The sequence below is a fragment of the Prunus avium genome, chromosome 6 (assembly GCF_965620075.1).
Source record: "Prunus avium chromosome 6, drPruAviu1.hap1.1, whole genome shotgun sequence".
Taxonomy (NCBI): Eukaryota; Viridiplantae; Streptophyta; class Magnoliopsida; order Rosales; family Rosaceae; genus Prunus; species Prunus avium.
Genome location: NC_142289.1, coordinates 5,501,434 through 5,523,343, shown reverse-complemented (window position 1 = coordinate 5,523,343; position 21,910 = coordinate 5,501,434). Strand labels below are relative to the sequence as shown.

The window sequence follows — 21,910 nt, the reverse complement described above, 5'->3', positions numbered from 1 at the left end:
AGAGAGAGAGAGAGAGAGAGAGAGAGAGAGTGATTTATTACGCTTTGAAGAAAAATTAAAGAAGCTTTTCCCACCTAATAAAGATTCTGAAGTGTTTATGTATATGAAAGCAATGGCACAGTTGTTGGAAGATCATATAGGTTCCACTATATGCAGAGGACACAAGGAACCCAGGATGTTAGCCTTGCAACTTTCCCTCCACTAGCCTAACCTCCATCAAATACTTTTAAAAAAGTAATTTCCCATCCCACCCAATACATGGCTTTAGCTTTACTCCTACTCAAAAACCCATTAAATATTTCTGAAAAAAATAAAAACCTCTCACTAAGTCCTCATCATTCTGTTGCACACCAATGCATATATCCTCCTTTTATCTTTCTTAACCCACAATCAAGCTTCTCCACTCTCCACTCTCCACTGCCATGAGCTTAGCACCTTCTACTTCAGGCACAATGAAGGCCTTTAGAGGAAAGTTACATTTCCCAATTATCATGCTCTGCACTATTGCCTTCATCAGTCTTCTCTACACTGAAAGAATTAGTATACTTCTTTCTTCAAACCCTTTTTCCAAGATTAAGTCGTGTTCTAAAAGAGGTTCTGTCATAAAAAATGGTAAGTCTCCTGCTGTACCTATTCTAATTATTGATTTTTTTCTTTTCCATGTTGAAATTTCCACCAATAATTCTTTCTAATTAATTTTGTGTATATATCTAACAGATGATCATAGAAATGCTACAGAGGATAAGATAGACGGTTCTGTAGTAGATGATAGATTTGTGTTTGACCCAGAGGAGTGCAGTGTTGAGAATGGAAAGTGGGTGTTCAACCGTTCTATCAAGCCTCTTTACACAGACAGAAGCTGCCCATATCTTGACAGGCAAGTTTCTTGTCACAAGAATGGACGGCCGGATTCTGACTATCTTCACTGGGAATGGCAGATAGAAGACTGCACCTTGCCAAGGTTGACAAGTTACAATTCATGTCAAATCACATATATATACATACTTCTGCACGAAGTTCTGTTTACCTAACAATTATCTTTGACAACTTCATATGTAGATTTGATCCAGAAGTTACTCTTGAGAAACTTAGGGGCAAGAGGCTACTGTTTGTTGGGGATTCTTTGCAAAGAGGTCAATGGCAATCTTTGGTCTGCATGGTTGAATCCACCATACCTGAGGACCAAAAGTCCATTCGACGAGGGCGCGCTCATACAGTCTTCAAAGCCAAGGTTATATAATTCTTAGCTTTCAATCCAAGAATTGAATGGCCATTCTTAATGTCTACAATTTCAAGCTAAGTAATGAAATGTTTCCATGTTCAGGAGTATAATGCTAGTATTGAATTCTACTGGGCTCCATTTCTTGTTGAGTCGAATTCTGACCTCCATATAATAGGAAATCCAAAGGAAAGAATACTAAAAGTGGATTCAATTGCCAAGCATGCCAAACATTGGGAAGGAGTTGATATCCTTGTGTTCAATACTTATGTATGGTGGATGAGCGGCTATACCATCAAATCATAGTAAGTTTCTCTCAATCAACCTAAGAAACTTTTTTAAGTATTGGCATTTTGTTTTTGCCATTTAAGATTGATTGGCAAGCAATGTGTAATTTGAACACAGCTGGGGCTCATTTCCAAATGGGGAAGAAGGGTATGAAGAACTAGAAGCACCAGCTGCCTACAGAATAGCATTGAAAACATGGGCCAACTGGGTTGACTCAAATGTCAATCCCAACAAAACTCGAGTCTTTTTCACTACCATGTCCCCTACACACATGAGGTCTCTCTCTTACCCTCTCTCTCTCTCTCTCTCTCTCTCTCTCTCTCTCTCTCTCTCTCTCTCACACACACACACACACACACACACACAACTTATTAGTGTAACAAAAAAAAAACCCAAAACCAAAAATAACAAGTCAAATTTGTAATTTGCAGAAGTGCAGACTGGGACAACCCAGAAGGGATGAGATGCTTCAATGAGACAAAGCCATTCTTGAAGAAGGGGTTCTGGGGAACTGGTTCAGACAAGAGGGTCATGCGCGTCGTGGCCGAAGTGTTGAAGAGAATGAAAGTTCCTGTTTCAGTCCTGAACATAACCCAGATGTCAAATCACAGAGTTGATGCTCACACAAAAGTTTACACCGAGACCGGAGGCAAACTACTAACAGATGAGCAAAAAGCTGATGTTCTGCACAATTCAGATTGCATACATTGGTGTCTTCCAGGAGTTCCAGATACATGGAACCAAATATTTTTGGCACATTTGTAGCCATACATGTTTCATGTTTGTTGAGCAACAACAAGAGACGTTTCAATTAAAAGTACCACCACGCATAACTTCTTGCTGTTCAATATGAATTCTTGTTTCATTTGTTTACATTGTATTTGAATTGAATTGTACAGCCAAGCTGCTAAAGCAACTTTAGTGTGGTCTTTGTTGTCAGTTCTGTTTCGGTAAACATAACAGCTACAATATAGCGATTTTTTAAAATCATCCAAGAAAATATGACAGGGGCGAAGCCACACTGGGACCAGTGTGGTCCCGGGTCCCCACTCAAGTTTTTTTATATTTTAAAAGTAATATACTGTTATGTATTTTTATATGTATGTTATTTCAAATACTTTACATTTTGATATGTACCCACATGTGTTGTGGTGGACATATTAAGGCACAAAGAGGTACTTCAAATTGCCCATTGTTCACTTGGTGTTGGTGCACTCTTGGTGTACAGATTACTTTATTTCCATTTTCAACCTTTAATTTAATTTAAATATGAAGTAAATGTCTTTGTCCTTTTACTTTAATTTATTTTTATATTACTCCATTTACTTAAGTTTACAATATAAATAAGGAAGTAACCCCTATTTGGATTCAAATAAAAATACTAGAAAATCAAATTCCCACCAAATCAAAATATGAATAATTGGTTTTAGTGTAAAATAGCATTTAGGCTAAAAATGTTGGCTCATTAAATCAATATATAATCCCATAAAACCAAGTTTTCTTATTTGATGTGTAATAAAAGTCGCCAAAAATTATCTTGAGAAAATGATTATTCCGAAAAAGTATTTTTCATACTTAGTCAATATTTTTTCATGTATGATATGAATGCATGAAGGGACCTAAGGTTTTTTTTAATTTGTGAAATTTTGATTTTCTTTCTATTGGGTTTAATTGGGGATAATGCTTTAAAGATATTTGCTAAATCGCTACTCTTTGTCTATCTCTTGCAATTTTTCTTGCTTAGAATGTATTTGTGTATCCCTTTGTCAAGATCAATTATTATTGTAACTAATAAGCAATATAATTCTTGCCATATGTGATATATATACACTATTTTTCGTATGTATTATGAGTTCGAATTTTTGATTCTTTATAATTTGTAAGAGGCCCTCACACACATGAAATCCTGGCTTTGCCATTGAAAACATGCATCATATTTGTGAGCCTGGAGGGCTTAGCAGAGCATAAGGAACAGGTAAATAAGAGGTGTGTGCTTAGCATGAAATGTACTCGTTCAACTTTCCGGTTGACTTTCCCTAGGTTGTTTGTTGGCCAAGTAGATTGCCCTCCAAATCTTATTTCACAACAATAAACAGTGAAACCCAATGAGTTAATAACACAAAGAAAAATAGAAGAACAGCAAATCAGTGAATACATCGAAGGATCTCTAAAGCGCCCATTTGAAAATGCTTCTCTAGAAAGCACTTTTGTTCGTAAGTCATTTTTATTAGAAGCATGTCGAAATTTTAAATAAAAATCCAAGTGTTTACAAAAAGTGTTTCTCTGAATAGTTGCTTCTTCCAGAAAGCACTTCCACATGCTTTTATAACGTGGAAACACTTTCACCTTTTTATGTCAAACGATTTTGGTTATGTGAAAGTGTCTCTAGGAATTTTAATTGCACTTCCAAACATGCCAGAAGAACAATACTACATGAATTACCGTCCAAGGCTGTGGGCCTAAAATTCCAGCCCAATAATGTGGGCCTTACATCAGGCCCAATGTCGTGAGCCGTACAACCTAGCCGAAAGCCCGACTAGAAGATTGTTCTTTACTGTATCGCTATATTTGGAGGCTCAACGAAATCAAAGCCACCTAACCGTTGTTGTTTCTGGGAGATTCGAGAAACTACGACATTTTCTGATCACTAACGCTGTTCAGGTAAAAATTCCAACTATTAGGGTTCTCTCAGTCTCTAATCATCTTTGGGATTTAAATCTCACTCATTATCTTTAAAGATCAAAGCTGAGGTTTGCGGTTAGGGTTTAGTCAAATATCGCGCCTCTTTTCTGTGAACCAGTTAATTTTCTCTCTCTGAATTTATTTTTTGGGTCCGATTTTTCTCTCTCTGATTAGGCAACGACAATATACAACCATGGCGGGAGGTGCGAATTTCATGAACAGAGTTGTCTCCTATCTCGTCAATGAGGTTCTGGTTAATAGTCTTGCCAACAGGTACCTCTCGATCCTATAATCCTATTTGATTAGCTTTTGATTTGTTGAAAGCTTCTTTCTCTGGCCACACGGACATCACTCTGTTCCCGATTGGCTCGTTCCCTTGAAGCAAAATTATCTCAAAGCTTCAATCTTGTTTCAGCTGTGGCGCGAAAATTTTATGCGCTATGGAAATTTAGATGCTTGAGGAAAATTTTCGCCGCAAAATAACAAATTTTTTTATAGTTATATTATGATTTTCTATGATCTGGTATATGTGATTTGTTCCATTTTGTCACTGCTAATGAGTAATTGAGCTAGTGAATAAAGCTTCCCAATAATCCATTAAATTCCTGATTGGTATGCTCCCATAAGCGAAACAAATTCAAAACCTCTAATTTGGAGCGTTGAGAATATTTTGCCACATTTCTGGGTGTTGTTTTAGTTTAAGATTCTATATTTTACTGTTCTTTTCTTTTTGTTTTACTTTCTGGTTTGATGCATTCTATGTGGGCATGCTATTTACAGTACCGGTAATGCATACTGGTTTGAATTGATTGGACCCTGAAGCATGCTTTTTTTTGTGGCCTTGAGTAATATTCGCTACCACAATGGATTGCTTATTCGTTGTGAAATATCTGTTAAACTCTCTCTCAATGACCGTAGTTATGTGAGAGAAATTTCATTCTTTTTTTGCATGTATTTGTGTCCCCTTATAAGAGAAATGCTGTCATTTAGACCTGTAATCAGTCCTGCTCAGCAGCGGATTTACTCCTGCTTCATCACCCTGTTTATGGTGTTATGCTTATGATGACTCTGTGTATGCTTGTAAGAATTGGGGAGATGACTGCACAAACTAAAAAACCAAAGAGATTGGGCCTTTTTCTTTCTTGAAAATTATGTTTTGTATTCTTTGAGCTAGGCTTGTAATGGAACTGATCTCTTACATGAAATTTGTCTGGTCTTTTCAGCCGTGCATTCCAGAGGTTTGCTGTGAGGACGTCAAAGAGGATTGAAGATATTTCAAGCATTGGTAATGTTGCGGTGTATTGTTCAATAATATTAGTTGGTCACTCTACTGCACACTTGAGTATATTGTTGTGATGTTATTTTACAATGATTTTGCTTATGCAGCTGCCAAGAAGAAGGAACAACTTGCCGAACAGATGAAGGATTTATCTAGAAACATGGATGTACGTTTTCTTTCTTGTAAAATCTTACTCCTTTGAATATTTGAGAATATATATATATGATATTTGCTTCTAATGCCTTGCACTTTTTTAACCCTGGCTGCAGTCTTTCAAAAACCGTTGATACTTGGCTGGTGGTTGTGGGCCTGTTATTGCAGCATCTGTATATGGTGAAATGGAATGCTTTTTCTTTCTCCGCCAGCGTAAAGAAGTTTTGTGTTTCGTAGATGTGCTTTTGAATGCACGTAGCATGTTGTTAGTTTCCAACTTGTTTAAACTCTGGTGATTCTAAACCTTTTACAATATTGTAATCAGCAGCTGAGTTTGAAGCTAATTAGACCCCTTTTACGCGGATTTTCCCCTTTTATGTTGTGCATGGTGAACTCAAACATCTATTTCCAAAATTCTTTGCATGTTGACGTGAGAGTAGGCCATTCTGGCTCCATGTATTCTTAGTGACTTTCAAAACTCATCCTGTGCCTAAGTCCACATTTTTCTATGTAGTTCGTGCAAGATAGCTAATGATAGATTACAACCAATCGAATGAAACATATCAAAATAAAATTATAATTAAGCATTTACTGCAAACTAATAGAAACATGTAAAATGGCAGAAAGAATTAATTGGATTGATTCGGTTGTTTTGGATCGGTTTGCATTTTCACGGTTTTGTACCCCGCCAGATAAAAAAACTGCGAAAAAAAAAAGAAGAAGAAGAAGAAAGCCCATCAATTTGTTACCATGCCAGCAAGCCCACTATCACTGTTACAGAAATAAACCTCCAAACGCTATTGCAAATTTGATAAGAAAAGAAAGAAAGCTTTGCAAGGGGTTTTAGCATTCTTCACAAGAAAAGGAAAAAGGGTTTAGCTTTCTCCACACCGCTACGATCCATGGCGACCATCATTTCAAGGACCGTAAATCATCTTCGTTACGTCAACCGCTCTCTGGTCCGACCCAGGTTGCCGATTTCGTCACCACCGCTCGCCGAGTCTCTTCAAAATCGGCATCTTCCACTCCTTCAACAGGTTCGTCTTCTTCAATCGTATATCATCTCTGTTACTCTTTTCTGTTCTTTCTCCATTTGGCTCTGGAGAAGAGAATTAGTAAAGTTTCAAAATTTCCTCTCCTTTATTCTCGTTTTGCTTCTCAAATCGAAATGGCTGGAGCTTATTTCATTTTCTGTTGTTTCATCTGCTTGGACCGCAGTCGCTGGCGATTTATCAAAGATGTCTTCTTTCAACCACAACCAATACTGCAGCAAATGAAGGAAACCCAGAATCAAAAACTTCAGAAAATGCAAATTCTGATAATTCTGGCGATGGGAACAAGTCTGGGGAATCACATGAAAGTAATAATGCTGGCAAATCTGTCCGAGGAGGGGTAATCGTATAGCGCATGTTCTTAGTTATTCAAATGTGAAAATGTAATTGAAATGTTGATTTTTGTGGTTGTCTTTTGCAGCCTGTTTCGTGGTTGAGTTTTCTGCTGCTGGTAGCAACTGGAGCTGGAATTGTACTCTATTACGACAAGGAAAAGAGACAACATATAGAAGGTAGACTACTATGGTGAGTTGGATGTGTGTGAGTCTTGCATGTTGGAGTTGAAGTCCATGAGTCTGCAACTTTGTCAGTGTCTCTCTTTAATCTTGCCCCATGCTCTGTTTAATGTGTCATGTGTATCAATATGCTGCCAATGCTGATATTGAGGTTAAATTTGCAGCCTTTTTCTCTGTTAATTAACTCCTTTCATTTTGTCTAAGGATGCTTTCAGCTTTGACTCACAAGATGCTGCTTGTGTGCGTAAAGGTTACATACTCTGTTCACCCGAGGATTAACTCCTCTCATTATTTTGCCGCAGAAATATTTAAAGCATCCAAGGAAGTAAAGCAAGGACCATCTGTTGGTAAGGCTGCCATTGGGGGTCCATTCAATCTTATCAACCATGACGGGAAGCGAGTAACTGAAAAAGATTTTTTGGGGAAATGGACATTGCTATACTTCGGTTTCACTCACTGCCCTGATATCTGCCCAGATGAGTTACAGAAGTTAGCTGCTGCAGTTGATAAAATAAGTGAGTCCTATGTTTGAACGAGGATTTGCCTTCTCTTTCTTTCTTTTCCTGAAGCTGGTATTACCATTTTCTGATAGTGCAGATCAGACCATTTTCTGATCTTTTACTTTTATTATTTGTATTCCCAAGCATGCAATTCCTTATATCATTGATGGTCTGTTGTGTCTGCAGAAGAAAAAGGAGGGATTGAGATAGTACCCTTGTTCATATCTGTTGATCCTGAAAGGGACACCGTTGAGCAAGTCCGTGAATATGTCAAAGGTGCTTGTCAAGATTTTAGTGTGCTACCCTAGATCTCATTGTAATAAGTAAAAATTACATGATGTAAGTTCATACCTGATATCTTTTTCTCAACTGTCTCAGAGTTTCATCCAAAGCTGATCGGGTTAACTGGTAGCTCGGATGAAATACGGAGTGTGGCTCGTGCATATCGAGTATACTACATGAAGACCCAAGAAGAAGACTCAGATTATCTTGTCGACCATTCCATAGTCATGTATGTATCAACATTTTCCAAAATGTTCTTTTACCATATTGATTCCTTCTTTCCTATTCATAAAAGCAGCTTACTTATGTGGGCATGTGCTAGTGTGAAATATCCCTGCTATATGAACTGAACTGTCCCTTAACCAATCTTTAAATTTGTTAAGTGCGTTCTGAATTCTCACTGATCGATAGTGTTTCGTAGAACAAATATGCTAATACATATTGATATGGTCTTCTACTTTTCTTGTGTGGAAGCTGAAAAGGGGGTCGTTTGTTCATGTCGTTGTTAAAATGAGTCATTTCTATGTTGGTCTCGTGATGCTTGTTGAATTCCATTTGGATGATAACACCGCTTCAAATTTCTGTGCAGGTACTTAATGAGTCCCAAAATGGAATTTGTTAAATTTTTTGGGAAGAACAATGATGTTGATTCACTTGCTGAAGGTATAACGAAAGAGATCAAGCAGTACAAGAAGAAATAGAGGAATAGTTTTCCCTTTCATTCCTAGTGAATAACATTTGTACGGTTACTTTTGAATTTGAGAGAATTTGATGAGCAGCTACTCATATTTGAGAAATTAATTTTAATCCAAGACATTTTCATGGAGTGACAATTTTCAGGAAACTTTTCTGAATTTCAAATTTCCTTGTATTTTTCAGAGAGAGAGAGGAGGAATGATTGTTTATAGGAGTCTTGAATGAGCATCATTTTGTGATATCTCTCTGACATAAAACTAACTGAGACAATACAATATTCAATATTCATGTTACAACGAAGTTAATTATTAAACTAACCCTAGTAATTAACTTCATAGTACAAAAACCACTTCTTATTTGACTAAGGCCGCCATGTATACAGTGGCATTTCTTCTTTCTTGTCTGTATTTCTCGACTCCAACTAACTCTATCTGAATCTGAAATGACGCACTTCTTAATCTCGACTTTGAGCATGTACCATGTCCACCTCATTCTTAGACCCCCCTCAACCATTGCCTCATGCTTGCATATGGCTTCTGGCACTTCCTGGAATGTATAACATAACCTTCAAACAAGAATCACTAGCCAGTCGTACCTCTTATCAGATTACTCTTCAAGTATGGCTTAAAGTTGCGCATGCCTTTAGACATCACCTCTCAACTTCTTTAGGGATCATGGCCATTCCGAGATAAACCTGTTGCATCTCTTCTCTCCAGATCTGCAAGCAGTTTGATTGGTATATTTCTTAGTTAGCTCTTTCAGTATTCTCCAAGGCTTGTTCATTTACAACAGCCGAAGAAACTAAAAGCTACTAGATGCTCATTGGACCCCTATGTTAGGGATTATATGCATAATAATAAGATGATATAAAATGAGGTATTCAATTGTAGCGTGGTGGTGTGTGTGTGTGTGTGTGTGTGTGGGAGAGAGTGCGAGAGATGAAGCATAAACAAGCCATGCATGGAAGAAATCACAGAGAGAACAGAGTAAGTTCCCCACCGTTTCACGAAATTCCACCCGGATATGAGGCACGTTTGTTCTGTGGATGTCATTTCCATCTGGCCCTCTCTTGTAGTACTCTCTGCCAATCCAGTGTGACTGAACCAGAAAATTTGAAGACTCAAGTTCAACACTATCAACCACAACTACGCATACGTTATTTCAGAGAAATAAGCTCATCGAGAATAATGACTCATCACATTACAAACCAAGTGCATTTGTGGGAAATCAATTGCACATTCAAATCTGGTATGTAGCTAGATGCATTGGCTAGATTATGTAATGCAATAACATAGTAACGTACCTTAAGTGCGTGTGAAAAACCAGATTGGTAGACTGAATTACGGGCAATTTCACATAGGTCACATGAACTCAATTTCCATACCTGTAAAGGAAGAACTTCTCAGTAACTGGGCCTTTACATACCTTTAGCTAGAGAGAGAGAGAGAGAGAGAGAGAGAGAGAGAGAGAGAGAGAGAGAGAGAGAGCTCACAGAAGCAGCTATGCTATATTCTTCCACCAAAGGTTCTTTTGTTAAGTGGATTTGGAGAGGATCATCAGTAGAAAGAGAAACATTAAGACCTCGTAAGAAAAACATAGGAAAAGGGTTCCGATGGTAGTCCAAAAACAATGAATTGTTGCTCAGGGGTGACATAGCCAAGCCAATCTGATAAGATAAACAAGAGATTGTAGAGAATCAGAAATTGCACAAGGCAAAGTCATTTATCCTATAAATAAGAATCCTTTCTCCTAACCTGGGCTAAATAATACAGATATTGAAGCACGGGAGATTTTCTCAAATTGATTCCATGTGCAATATTATTTGCGGTAAGAAAGGTTGCAGCAAGGTGGTCAATGTCACCAGCCTGAAAATTATTGAGCAAATGACTTCACATTATGCAATACTTGTGTTCAAAGAGAGAATAACTCTTTAATATATACCTCCCCAGAATGTGGACGAAATTTGATTGTTGTCATGCCTTTTGATTCACGAAGCTATAAATAAAAATCCAACAGCTCAGCATTTGATGACAATATATGGCATAAACATATATTAAGTATCGCAATTAGGAGAATACAGAAAAATAAAAGCGAACACCAAACATTTTAAATAATAGGAATAATTTTACTATTTCTTAAACTTGTAAAGATTCTGGTATTTTTATAAGAAAAAAAAAAAAAAAAAGCAAGCGGATAAGCCAAGCAAGCCATATGAACAACCAACAAAGTTCGTGAAATCTAGGCCCTGGTATTGCAACCACTGCAAATGAGACTTACAACAATGAAAAAAGAAAAGGAACTAAACCCATTTGACTTTCATGATTATAAACAAGGAAATGCGTAAACAATCACAAGGGACAAGAGGGATACGATAGAAGCTATGCTACCCTAATCACAAAGCTATTCTTCAGATAGTATGGGGAATAGAATTTAGGTAATAGATACAGAACATAGCAAAGTGTAAAATTGTTTTTGACAGCAGAATACCTTGTTTAATGTGTAGAGATTAGCATAACAGTAGTACACGTAGTATGAAAATGCAGGATTGAATACATTGGTCCATTGTGCTGGTGTTGGCATGTGTTTTGTGGGGCGTCTTTCAGGTTTGCTTTCGTCATCCACCAAATCTAACCCCACAACCTGGAAATTCAAGCATATTTAAGTCAAGCATCAAAGCAAGAACTTCTTCAAACCTATACATATATGCAAACCAGTGGCCTGATTTCCCGAAATTCTCTTTTTCAACGAGGAGAATACTTAAATGTAAACCCAGTGATGGTAGCTTGACTTACATATTAATCAGACCAACGTTTATAACATATGGGGAAAAAGTATAAGAGAAGAAGAAATTTTGAGGGTCCTTTTGGGATTCTAAACATGTAAACTAACCTAATTAACCTACATAAACGAAAAAAAAATTGAAGATTTTGCAGACAAGGTGACAAACCTGTTTCAGGAAAACATGCAGTTGTGGATGAGAATCTGGATCTATGGTAACCTCAAATAGTGGAATAAAGATATTGTCAAGAATGTTCTGAAATGATGTTACTATTCCCATTTCCTTGTATATGTTGTACAGCCGTGGCAGCTGAAAGAAGGAAGAAAATTACAAGTAAAAACCAACACAAGAGTAACATTCAAGATTTTTATCTGATACAAGTGCTTGTGGAATAGTACCATACAATTCCAATAATCTTATAAACGTTACAGAGAAGAACAATTCTTGTTTTTACCTGAATCAACCAAACAACATTCTCACTGTATAATTCATTGTTCACTATCCAACTAGCCATTTGGTCCCACTCACTTTGCTTCCTACCATATATTGATACTCTGTACTCAGCCATCTGCAGCAGAAAAATGGAGCATCAGGAGAGGCTGATCTATCTAAACATGCAGAAACACAACAAAGACACGCAATGAACATTCACACATGACAAGGCAAGGATAGCTCAGAAAGTGATTAAGAAGACAAACAGAGACCAGATCATGCACGAAAACCTATCTGCAAACAGAAGAGCAAGGAAGCACCTGATATTTACTGGCGGACAGATCAGAAAACACTTGCTTGGTCAGCTCAGCAAGGAAACGACCTATTCAAGAAGAGATTATCTAAGACCACAATTTATATATTGATCGCTGACTAAAAAATTAAGCGTTGTGATAAATTCATTAAAATGGATAGAAATGACATCTCAAAGCCATGGCTTAAGAATTTAGGTCTTCACTATAACACAGTAACCTATAATAAGTGAGCAAAAAACAATACCTTGAATAAGATTATCCTGCTTAAGGAAAATCTCACGAAGCCTACTTTGACCACAGGGGTTGTACTTGAGATTAAACTTATCAAAACGATGAAATGTGCTCTTGTCTGCATGAACATCCAAAAGGTCAACATTTAGGTCGTACCTGTTGAAACAAATGTGAAGAGAGATTATTTCCTGCTGCTTAAAATAAATATTTTTTAATACATGAACAAGAAATGATAACAATAAGATATTCGAATATGTATATTTTTTTAAAATAAAAAATGGCAGAATAAAATACCCAGTCAAATCCAAACTCTCAAAAACCTCTTTCAAGGTCAAATAGGTTCCATCTCGAAATATCACAACCTGAATAGAAGTACACAGAACTCAAGAATCAGTGAATATCATGCAATAGTCATAACTATTATTATAATAAACCTCTTTTCAACAGTTAAGCGACTATTTGCATTGCCCCTTAGGAAACTATCAAGTTTGGAATGATTATGCACAGTTGATAGAAATAAAGGGAACAAAAAAGAGAGAAACACTTGACAAAATATCAGCATAAAACTTTTAAATTACCTCATCAGGCTCTTTCCTCAACTTTGATTTTATAAACCTCAAAAGATGTTTCTGGTTCATGCATGCCGAATGATGAACATGTGTATCAACTTTTCTGACATTATAAAAGTCACGATGCGGAGCACTTTTCTGAGCCAGAAATTCCCTATCCGCATTAAGCATTAAATGAAGATTGAATTTCTGAATGACATACAAATAAACACATTGTCAAAGAACTATTACTGCTCCCACGTAGAAAAGAGCATCGGCAGGCATCTTAATGACTAATAATTATCAACAAAAGTCTGTTTACTTGTTCCAGAAGATTCAGTCGATGATGGCATAAAGTTCTGATATTCCCTGCTGCTATAACTCGAAGTATGTGATGTAGGTCAGTGAAGAAGGTTGTTGCATCAGCAACAGGAAAAAGCTCTTCTCTTGCTGCAAAAGAGGGGGAGGGGGCAAATGTGCATTAAGATCTCTACCGAGGAACAAATGTCCCTCAACTATGACAAACAGGAAAGATACACAGCAACAGCCTCTTACAATCTTTATTAGGATACACATGAACAACCCCATCTTGCACTTCAAAATAATGCTGCAGAACAAAGGAGAAACGTGTAAATTGGACCCCCAAAAAAAACTACTTTTCTGAGTTAGAGCTTAGAAGTTAGAACACTAATTTGAAAAGTACAAACTCACATCAGACTTCCCCTCAGAAGTATAAAAAAATGGTGCTGGGTTAGGCTTTGGGGTACTGGGGTCAGATATAATTTCTTTCTCCCACGGAGCAACTGTCTCGCTGAATACATATCTTTTTCGCAATTTGAGGCATTCTTGAAGAACCACATAGACCTCCACTTCATCGGTAGATGGCACTTCTGGAAAAGTTATAGATGAAAACAGAACCAAGAGGATGTCATTCCCACTCTCCAGTTTCAAAATTACAATTTAACATCACGTACTTAAACTAGTTGAAACACAATCAGTAACTCGTCAAAAACCAAATAATAAGAAGCAAGAATATGGTGAACAGGGGAAGTTAGTAAAGGAGCATTGTTTAGGCTTACATCATGAATATTTGCACATACAGAATATACATGCTTCTTTGACCTGATATCAAAAGTTTAACGGAATCAATTATCTTGTTAAAACCACTGCTACCTTTAATATTACCCGCTCAGGTTATCCAGTTTTTTGTCAATGTTCCCCAAGAGTTGAAAATGTGCTCCTTGTTCTTAATGTTTCCTAGAACTTCTTATTTGTTACAATTTGTATTAGTAACTTTTTAGTTGGCAGCAACAAGTAATGTTCAATGATATACAGCAAGTCCATACAAAACCTTTCAAATGAACACATCTTAAAATATGCATGAAATTGTAATATACAATAAATCATAAATAAAAAGGAAACAACCACAGAAATGTACTTCTGGGTGAAGAGAAGGAGCTCATACCAGTAGGAGTAATTTTAAGTTTAGCAAAAGTCTCTTGTTCTGGCTCTTTCCTTAAAATATCAGCTGCAATTGGATCAGGCTGAACGCCGTGCAGATCACCAGATACACTATGGGACCGAATCATACTTGAAGGAGCTATAGCAATTTGCTCTCCATTGGCATTAACATGGTTCGGTAAATTCTCAAAATGGATTTTACCATCTGGCCCCTGAAAGAGATGTCCAAATCCAATTCCAGAGATCCGTAAGAATTTTTCAAGAATAACGAAACAAACTCAGTTTCCCTGAAGAATAAACTTCAGATGCACACATTCACTGGAATGTGCAATGATAATGTGAGGCCAAGGACAATGTGCAAGAACATCATGTTACTTTAAAGAAAGTGAGATTATGGAGGTTTGCACCTCCCTCTCTCTCACTCTGACACACACATGCTGCACAGGTGCTGAATAAACTCACCACAGTGCCTAGTTTAGCATTGTCAGTCATATTATCTTCATCATCTGATCCTTCTACACTCTCAAAGGCACTGGCACTTGCAACTGGGGACTTAGGAGAAGTTGGTCGTATAAGATTACCATTTCTCTTAGCTGAACTCGCAAGCTCAGTAGATTTCCCTGAAAAAGAAGAAGTCTGTACTTTAACAGCAAAGGAAACTGGCATCTATCACACTGGTGCTTTGATATCAAAAATTTGGTAATGTCAGAGACAGAGGGTAAAAAGGAAACTTCGTGAAACGCTGCGCATTTGCACAATTCATATTATATCCAAGCCTAATAACAACATCAAGCATAAAGAAAATATACATTGTGAAAGAAAATCTTTCATCATTACTTGCATTAATTTCACTCTTTGCCACCATGTTCCAGCCCACTTAAGGTGTCAAGAGGAAATGGAAAATCCATTTGCCAGTTTGCATGTGGATAACATGAGGACATAGAAACCTTGTCGCATCCAATTTGTGTCCTGTATATTTTAGTATCTTTTCCTTGTTCAACATTTACAGATGAGCTCCCGCCGAGTATCTTATTTGTTCCATTTGTTTGTTACTCTTTTCATGCCCATTTGAGTAATTTTAGGAATCAAAGTAGCCACCAAAACTCTATGAATACAGCATAGCTTACTTTCAACAAGTAAGTTCTAATTCCATTTTGGTTTACTCTTTGGTTACGCTTAAAAATAAATGAAAGTAAATGAGTGTCATGCTTACTGCTTCTCATCATACAGAGATGCCATATAAGGCAATATCTATAAGTATTTCAATTAGTACAGACTTATATTATAAAATACCAATACACTGTAGTTTAGAAGGATCTATTGAGGCATTGATAATCCAAAAGAAAACCATATGTCCAAATGACGAAGCCACTCCAAAAACTACGCAGCACGACTGTACGTATCAAATCAAAATTATGAAATTAAAGCGAAAATTGATTACTCTGGTGACAAATCGAGCCGAGCCATACCTTCTGGAAGCGTGTGCAGCCTCGGCAACCCGGCCGGAATACCATCAACCGGAAGCAAGCCGTTGCGCCTATGATCGTCACCGTCAATCCCGCCGGAGATCGCCGTCACGTCCGGCAACGACGCCGAGCTCCGCCGGTAATAGCCGCTGCCCTTGCGACGAGCGTGGCTTCTACGCTTTTTCATGTGCTGCGGCGAGTCACCGCCATCGGAGTTGTCCTCTCTCTCCCTCTCCACCGTCTTCGCAAACTCAAGAAGCTGATTTAGGGTTTTGCGGTGCATATAGTAGGCCGACACAGCCACCAGCGAAGCCCCAACCAGAGCCGCCATGGCCAAATGTATCGCATACGACTCCATTTCTCGCGCGTTCCGTATTCTCAGAAGACTATCAACGTTAGAAAAATGGATGTTCCGATTTCAGTTAGAGAGAGAAACAAAACCCTACCGAAGAGCTCAGCACAGAGAGTCTACAGAGATAGTGCTCTCTGTTTTTATTCGGGACAAGCGAGACTTGCTTCAATATTTATAGGGAGAACGAGCGAAGAGCTGAGACTGAGGACATATTCTCTGTTTTTTTATATTTTTTATTATTTATTAATTTATCGGCGGTGATAGTCAAGTAAAAAAATTAAAATTAAAATTAAAAATAACGAAAATGATAAGTGAGTGCTGGCTGCTTTTTATCGCCGCTTTTGCAGATTAAATTTTAATAATTATTTTGGTAATTATTTGTTTTGTTTTATGTGTTATTTTTGGATTGATTAATTAAATAATTAATTAATTGATATGGAGGTGTGGGCCATGGGTCCAGCCAATGTGGGTTTGGATAGGAAGAGGAGCATTTCGTGTACACAGCAGAGTGGATAGTTGAGTCACTTTCATTATCCACGCACATGCCACATATGCTTAGGGGATTTCTGGGCACATGTTAAAGGGGGAAGCAAAAGCATAAGCCTTTTTTACCCAAAAAAACAAAAAGCTTAAGCCTTAAACCCTATCTGTTCCATTTTAAGCAAATTAATTAATTAATTGTTGCGTGAGAAACCCGCTATAAACAATATAGAATTATTAACTACTTTTTCAAAATATAAGGTTTTTTTAATAATACAATCGATAGTCTAAACTACAGAGAAAGGGGATTTCTCACACTCACACAACTAAAATGTCTTAAGGGTTCGATGTTAAAATACGAAAACTTAATTATTTCTTTGGTTTCTAGTTTCCAGCTTGAATACGGAAAATGAAAATTAGAAAATAGACCAAATAGAAAACGAATAAATATATGGGATTTCGTATACAAAAATAAAGCTTCTATATTCAATATTACGAGGCATGGAGCTAGCTAGCAGTTAATCTCATAAAGATATATTCTTCTCACTATTAATAATTTTCGTATTTTTTATTTAAAACCCTAATTAATTTCATTATTATTCTAGTGCAAATCTTAACAATAACGGAAACAACGAAAAACTGCACAACAATATAGGAAGATACAAGCACAAAATGTATAAACGCTTGATTATTCTTTAATTCGATATCATAATAAGTTTCCTTTTTTCACAATATTTTCTATTGTGTATTAATGAAACCATGATGCACTGAATTAGTGGAATATAGTCGTCTTGGATTGTTTTTTTCTCTTTTCAATTAGAAAGATTTTGGAGTGTCAATAATAAGAGCCATGATAATTTGCGAGGTTCTAATTGCCGACCAAATTAAATATTTCAACGACCGACCCTCGTAGAACATTTCAATAGGGCATTTCTAATTTGTTTTTTCTTTTTTCCTACTAAAAGCATATATATTCCTCTATATAATATATTTTGTTATTTTCGACCAGGCTTAAATTAATGCTTAATCATTTTCTGTTTGGTAGTAGAAAGAAACATCCCACGTTCGCAGATGGTGCATGGCAATAATTATCTGGGATAACTAACCCTTAAGCTTAGACAATGGCCCATCTTGGAGCAATGAGTCATTGATGTGATCGTATTAGGCGATTAACACTATTTCCAGTCATTCTCTCAATCTTGTTGAAAGCAAAGCGAATTGAGCAAAGCGAATTGAGCAAAGCGAATTGAGCAAATCGAGGGAAAGAAAAAACTAGTAAGAAATCATCATCGGTCCTGTATTCATATGTTGATCGAAGTCGCACTTTCTAGGAAAACCATTAAGCTTATGCCACAAAGCAAATTATATATGTGTGGCAAACCTTAAACGTAATTAATCAGCATAATGAGTTTTAGTTGTGGCTTAACATATTTTTCCATGGCAACTAGTTAAGAGACTATATCTAACTAAAAGAAATGTATTGTCAATGAATGATTTTACATTCATTCATGCACACGTGTCAAGTACAAAAATCATGTATAACTCAAGAAATGTTAACATTATTATTATTATTATTTTACAATTGTATGGTTACAATCACGTTAATTTTACCTAAATACAAGAACATCTAGGCTTAATTTCCAACATTTTTATGCACATATGGCAAGTTATAGGGAAAGTTTAACTACAAGAAATGCTAATGTTGTTGGTTTCATAATCGTGCAATACTCATATTGCTTGGGTTTTAGTTGATGAAAAAAGATGACAGGTTTGTAAAACTTCAATCAAAACGCTTAAAGAGGGCGTGTTGGTATGTACTGCGGGAGGGTTTTCAATTTTCCTCTACAAGAACGTATGCTACAATCACGTGCTCAGAGACTGACCATATTTTGTCTATGTACGTACTCTATGATTTGTCTATGTACCTGCTCAGAACAAAATATCATACTTGTTGAATCATTATGACTCTTAAATTGACTCTTAAATAGTGCTACACCACTTAATGAGGTAAATGTACTAATGAATAGACCACCGTGACCCAACCAATATTATATTTTTATGTATTATAGTAGCCGGACCTAGAAATATGATTGTGTACCTTTCATTTGGCAAAGAGCTAGTGCATGCCATCAAGGCTTGTCGCGACAAAATATCGCATGTTTGACAATTTGCCATACCTGTGACCCTCCCTATCCCATCAATTTCGACCCAAACAAATAAAAAAATCCCATCACTTACATGGTAATTACTAATTAACCGTTAACGCATGGACCACAATATTGTATAAGTTGGTGTGACAAATGACAAAAGGTGACCGATACCTTTCTTTTTCGTTCCAATATCATTTTAAGGAAACAAGATCTCAGTGACTCGACCACACATCTACTTGACACGTCATTGGGTAAGGTAGAAATTATAACTGCCGGTACTTGGTACTATGTTATTATCACTATGGAACTTGAAAATTATGACCAATCAAATAACTTGTTAGTTTATTTTGCTATTTTACGTAATAAATACGAACGACAACTGAACGTGTCACTCAATAGATAAAGATGAATTTTTGAGGAGTCAACGAGTATGGTATTTCCAAGTGTTTGTATTGAATACGAGTTCGAATTGTTATCAACCTTCCAACATATTATTATGTGAAAATTTGTAATCTCTTGTTTATAATTATACGATTGACGGATGTGTCTTCCACCTTGAAAGTAGGTTTGGAATTTCCTGAACCTTTTGATGTTGTTTAACCATAAAAGTACCATCTACAGAGGTGAAAAGCATATATAAGTAGATCTAATGGATACGTTAAGAATAATTTGAGCTAGCTAGTGTAAAAGTGATTGGAAATTAATTAAAGAAATAACTTTTGCTGTTGTTTTTGAGTCACCAGTATCTATTATATTTATTGCGTACTGATGTTGAAGGATACATACCTTTAAATAATTTTCACTCTCTTTCGCCAAGTGCCCTAGTGCTAGTGGGCTGGGCACAGACTAAACAGTGTTGAATGTTGATGGTAACGAATACTAAATACCAAGCATATAGCCGCACAAAAACCGAAAAAGCATCTAGCCAAAAAAGAGAAACATAATAATTTGGGAAATAATTTAAGATTACGATAAATCGAGAGTTTGATACCCGTAACCAAAAAATAATTTAGACGTATATGCAGTAAGATATTATGTCATTGCATCTTATGCTGGTTTGATTCCATGAAACAATGGCGAGCATGAATGATTACGCGAAGGATTGGTGGGTTTGTTTGTTGGCAAATAGTGTTAGCATAAGGTCCTTTTAGTTGGGAAAATTCCAATAATATTCCTGTTTTTGGGGCTCTGGCTTGTGATATTCCAAAGTGGTATCAAATTATTAAATTAGGCAGGAGGTCCTGTGTGTTGGGTGGAATTGGAATCACATTCCCTTGAAGCACATATGGAGATTGTTAAAGAATATATAGGGGAATGGGAGAGAATTTCTGAAGGAGGACTATTGATAAGTGGATTGTGGACTGAGGATCAAGCATCTTCCCTTATGCTGCCAAGTTTTCTAAATTAGAAAGGTACCTTTTTTGGACTGATCGGTGAAGTCTTATTCACAGGGGACTTTGAATTTTTATGACACAAAAACTGAGATTGGGATAGAGAGATGGTAGCATAAGGACCGGAATATTCTTTTGAGGTGAGTCATATGCTATGAGGACAACAATTATGCCCTAAATAATACTAGTGTGACAAAATTTTGAAAAGCCCTTTGATACGAATATTTGTTTGTTTTATATTTGGCCTCTTGAGTGTAGGGGTAAAATACCTCTGTATACACTTGCTCTATTAGTTAGAGGAAATGGCATATTGGTTGGTGTTGAGTGATATTTCTATAACAGTGTGTATGCGTTTAATGAGATTCTTTGTCTTTTGTGAAAGAAGATTCGAACTTGGGACCTCTTTCAACATTGAAAAGAGAAGTATCACTAAACCAAGAATTAGTTAATAAAACCATTCAAGTTAATTGATTGACGTAAGAGTGACAACCATTATCGTATTCCCATTTCATCATATAGAACAAATTTGTACATGTCCACTAAAGATTTTGTTTCCACGTACCATACTAGAGCCAAAAGGTTTTGAGAGCTAAAAATTATATAAACAAGAGAACCACTAGGATTATTACTTGACCTAATAGGAGAAATCTTTGTAAGAATCCCCAACTGTAGACAAGCATTACTTTGTACAATAATGTAATCATTCTGTATCCATCTATCCTTTTTCTTGATTCATTGTTAACATAGAATCCAAAAATCCTTTTCACTAAAGATGCCAAATCCCAAAAAGTTAGTGGACTACGAGCAGCTTTTTCCCTGACCACCTTTTTCGACTGTTGTAAAGGAAGACATCCATACCGGCCCTTTTTGGGGCGTAACATGTGCGTGGGCTGGAGTTAGTAAGCGCTTACTCTTTATGGCCCATTGCTAACAAACTGATCCTTCATGGATCATTTACCTCAAATATTATCTCTCTTCCTCTTTTCTAAGCGATAGTCAAAATCACTCAAAATTAATCTAATCTACAATGATCGGAACTCAAACTTGAGTACAAGGGGGCGGATTGACTGCCCTGATCAATTGACCTAACCTACGTATGTAGATTAGTACACTTAAATGTAGGCATTCCTTCTCTCCAATACATAATTCTCTATCCCCCTTCTTTTTCCATTAAAATGTTTTCTTACACTTGCAAGTATCTCCCCCACTTTCAGAAAATGTAACTTTTAATTGTCTTTCTCTATGCTAGGTATGTCAACAATCTTTGTAAGTTAATTACAAGATTTAACTTTAATATAAAGCATGAAACATACTGGAATTCAAAGCTTCCCTTAGCTACTGAGCTTGTTATAGCAACTATAAACCAGGTGAATTAATTATGAAATTACTCATATAAAATTCCACCAAAAATAAAAGAAATTTCCTTTAACTTCGATCACTTTGACGCGACAGAACGCATCATTTGTACTATGTCCGAGGATTTATGAATCAACCTGGTCCCAACAAAAGCCAAGTAAGGTACTAAAGTCTAACCACCAACCTCACGTCGCCACGTAATCAAGCGCAGCTTAAACTACGTATGCCAAAGCACACCGTATCCGCGCTCTTTTCTCCCCTTCGTCAAACATTTATCACAGGTA

The 21,910-nt window shown here is 36.7% G+C and overlaps 4 protein-coding genes across 7 annotated transcripts; 3 read left to right on the top strand and 1 right to left on the bottom strand.

Annotated features, from left to right (window-relative positions):
- The first annotated feature begins 320 nt into the window (after positions 1 to 320).
- Positions 321 to 2,476, top strand: TBL3 (trichome birefringence-like protein (DUF828)). The gene is made up of 6 exons (XM_021972158.2): positions 321 to 612; positions 718 to 961; positions 1,060 to 1,231; positions 1,325 to 1,524; positions 1,625 to 1,783; positions 1,939 to 2,476. The coding sequence occupies exons 1-6, from the start codon at positions 423 to 425 to the stop codon at positions 2,270 to 2,272; spliced, it is 1,299 nt and encodes a 432-aa protein (XP_021827850.1). The 5' UTR covers positions 321 to 422; the 3' UTR covers positions 2,273 to 2,476.
- Positions 2,477 to 4,037: 1,561 nt separating this feature from the next.
- LOC110768426 (UvrABC system C protein) lies at positions 4,038 to 5,996 on the top strand. The gene is made up of 5 exons (XM_021972154.2): positions 4,038 to 4,168; positions 4,364 to 4,462; positions 5,413 to 5,474; positions 5,576 to 5,634; positions 5,738 to 5,996. Exons 2-5 carry the CDS (start codon positions 4,383 to 4,385, stop codon positions 5,753 to 5,755), a joined length of 219 nt encoding a protein of 72 aa, XP_021827846.1. The 5' UTR covers positions 4,038 to 4,168; positions 4,364 to 4,382; the 3' UTR covers positions 5,756 to 5,996.
- A 294-nt stretch (positions 5,997 to 6,290) lies between these two features.
- Positions 6,291 to 8,848, top strand: HCC1 (electron transport SCO1/SenC family protein). Of its 2 annotated transcripts, XM_021972153.2 has the most exons (7): positions 6,327 to 6,658; positions 6,840 to 7,013; positions 7,095 to 7,185; positions 7,491 to 7,703; positions 7,875 to 7,964; positions 8,067 to 8,199; positions 8,560 to 8,848. In XM_021972153.2, exons 1-7 carry the CDS (start codon positions 6,524 to 6,526, stop codon positions 8,669 to 8,671), a joined length of 948 nt encoding a protein of 315 aa, XP_021827845.2. In that variant the 5' UTR covers positions 6,327 to 6,523; the 3' UTR covers positions 8,672 to 8,848. The 2 variants fall into 2 exon arrangements, with proteins under 2 accessions (XP_088110874.1, XP_021827845.2); XM_088254748.1 differs by lacking the exon at positions 8,560 to 8,848 and having other exon boundaries at positions 6,291 to 6,658; positions 8,067 to 8,335.
- Positions 8,849 to 8,883: 35 nt separating this feature from the next.
- FAC1 (AMP deaminase, putative / myoadenylate deaminase) lies at positions 8,884 to 16,412 on the bottom strand. 3 transcript variants are annotated; one of them, XM_021972151.2, is made up of 19 exons: positions 15,901 to 16,411; positions 14,894 to 15,051; positions 14,436 to 14,643; positions 13,682 to 13,860; positions 13,526 to 13,577; positions 13,293 to 13,420; positions 13,001 to 13,180; positions 12,717 to 12,784; positions 12,436 to 12,578; positions 12,198 to 12,259; positions 11,900 to 12,013; positions 11,614 to 11,754; positions 11,154 to 11,306; positions 10,608 to 10,661; positions 10,421 to 10,531; positions 10,159 to 10,332; positions 9,970 to 10,050; positions 9,666 to 9,764; positions 8,884 to 9,384 (listed from the first exon to the last, which is right to left on the bottom strand). In XM_021972151.2, exons 1-19 carry the CDS (start codon positions 16,253 to 16,255, stop codon positions 9,316 to 9,318), a joined length of 2,529 nt encoding a protein of 842 aa, XP_021827843.2. In that variant the 5' UTR covers positions 16,256 to 16,411; the 3' UTR covers positions 8,884 to 9,315. The 3 variants fall into 3 exon arrangements, with proteins under 3 accessions (XP_021827843.2, XP_021827842.2, XP_021827844.2); XM_021972150.2 differs by having other exon boundaries at positions 12,436 to 12,784; positions 15,901 to 16,412; XM_021972152.2 differs by lacking the exon at positions 8,884 to 9,384 and having other exon boundaries at positions 9,660 to 9,798; positions 15,901 to 16,412.
- Between the last annotated feature and the right edge of the window lie 5,498 nt (positions 16,413 to 21,910).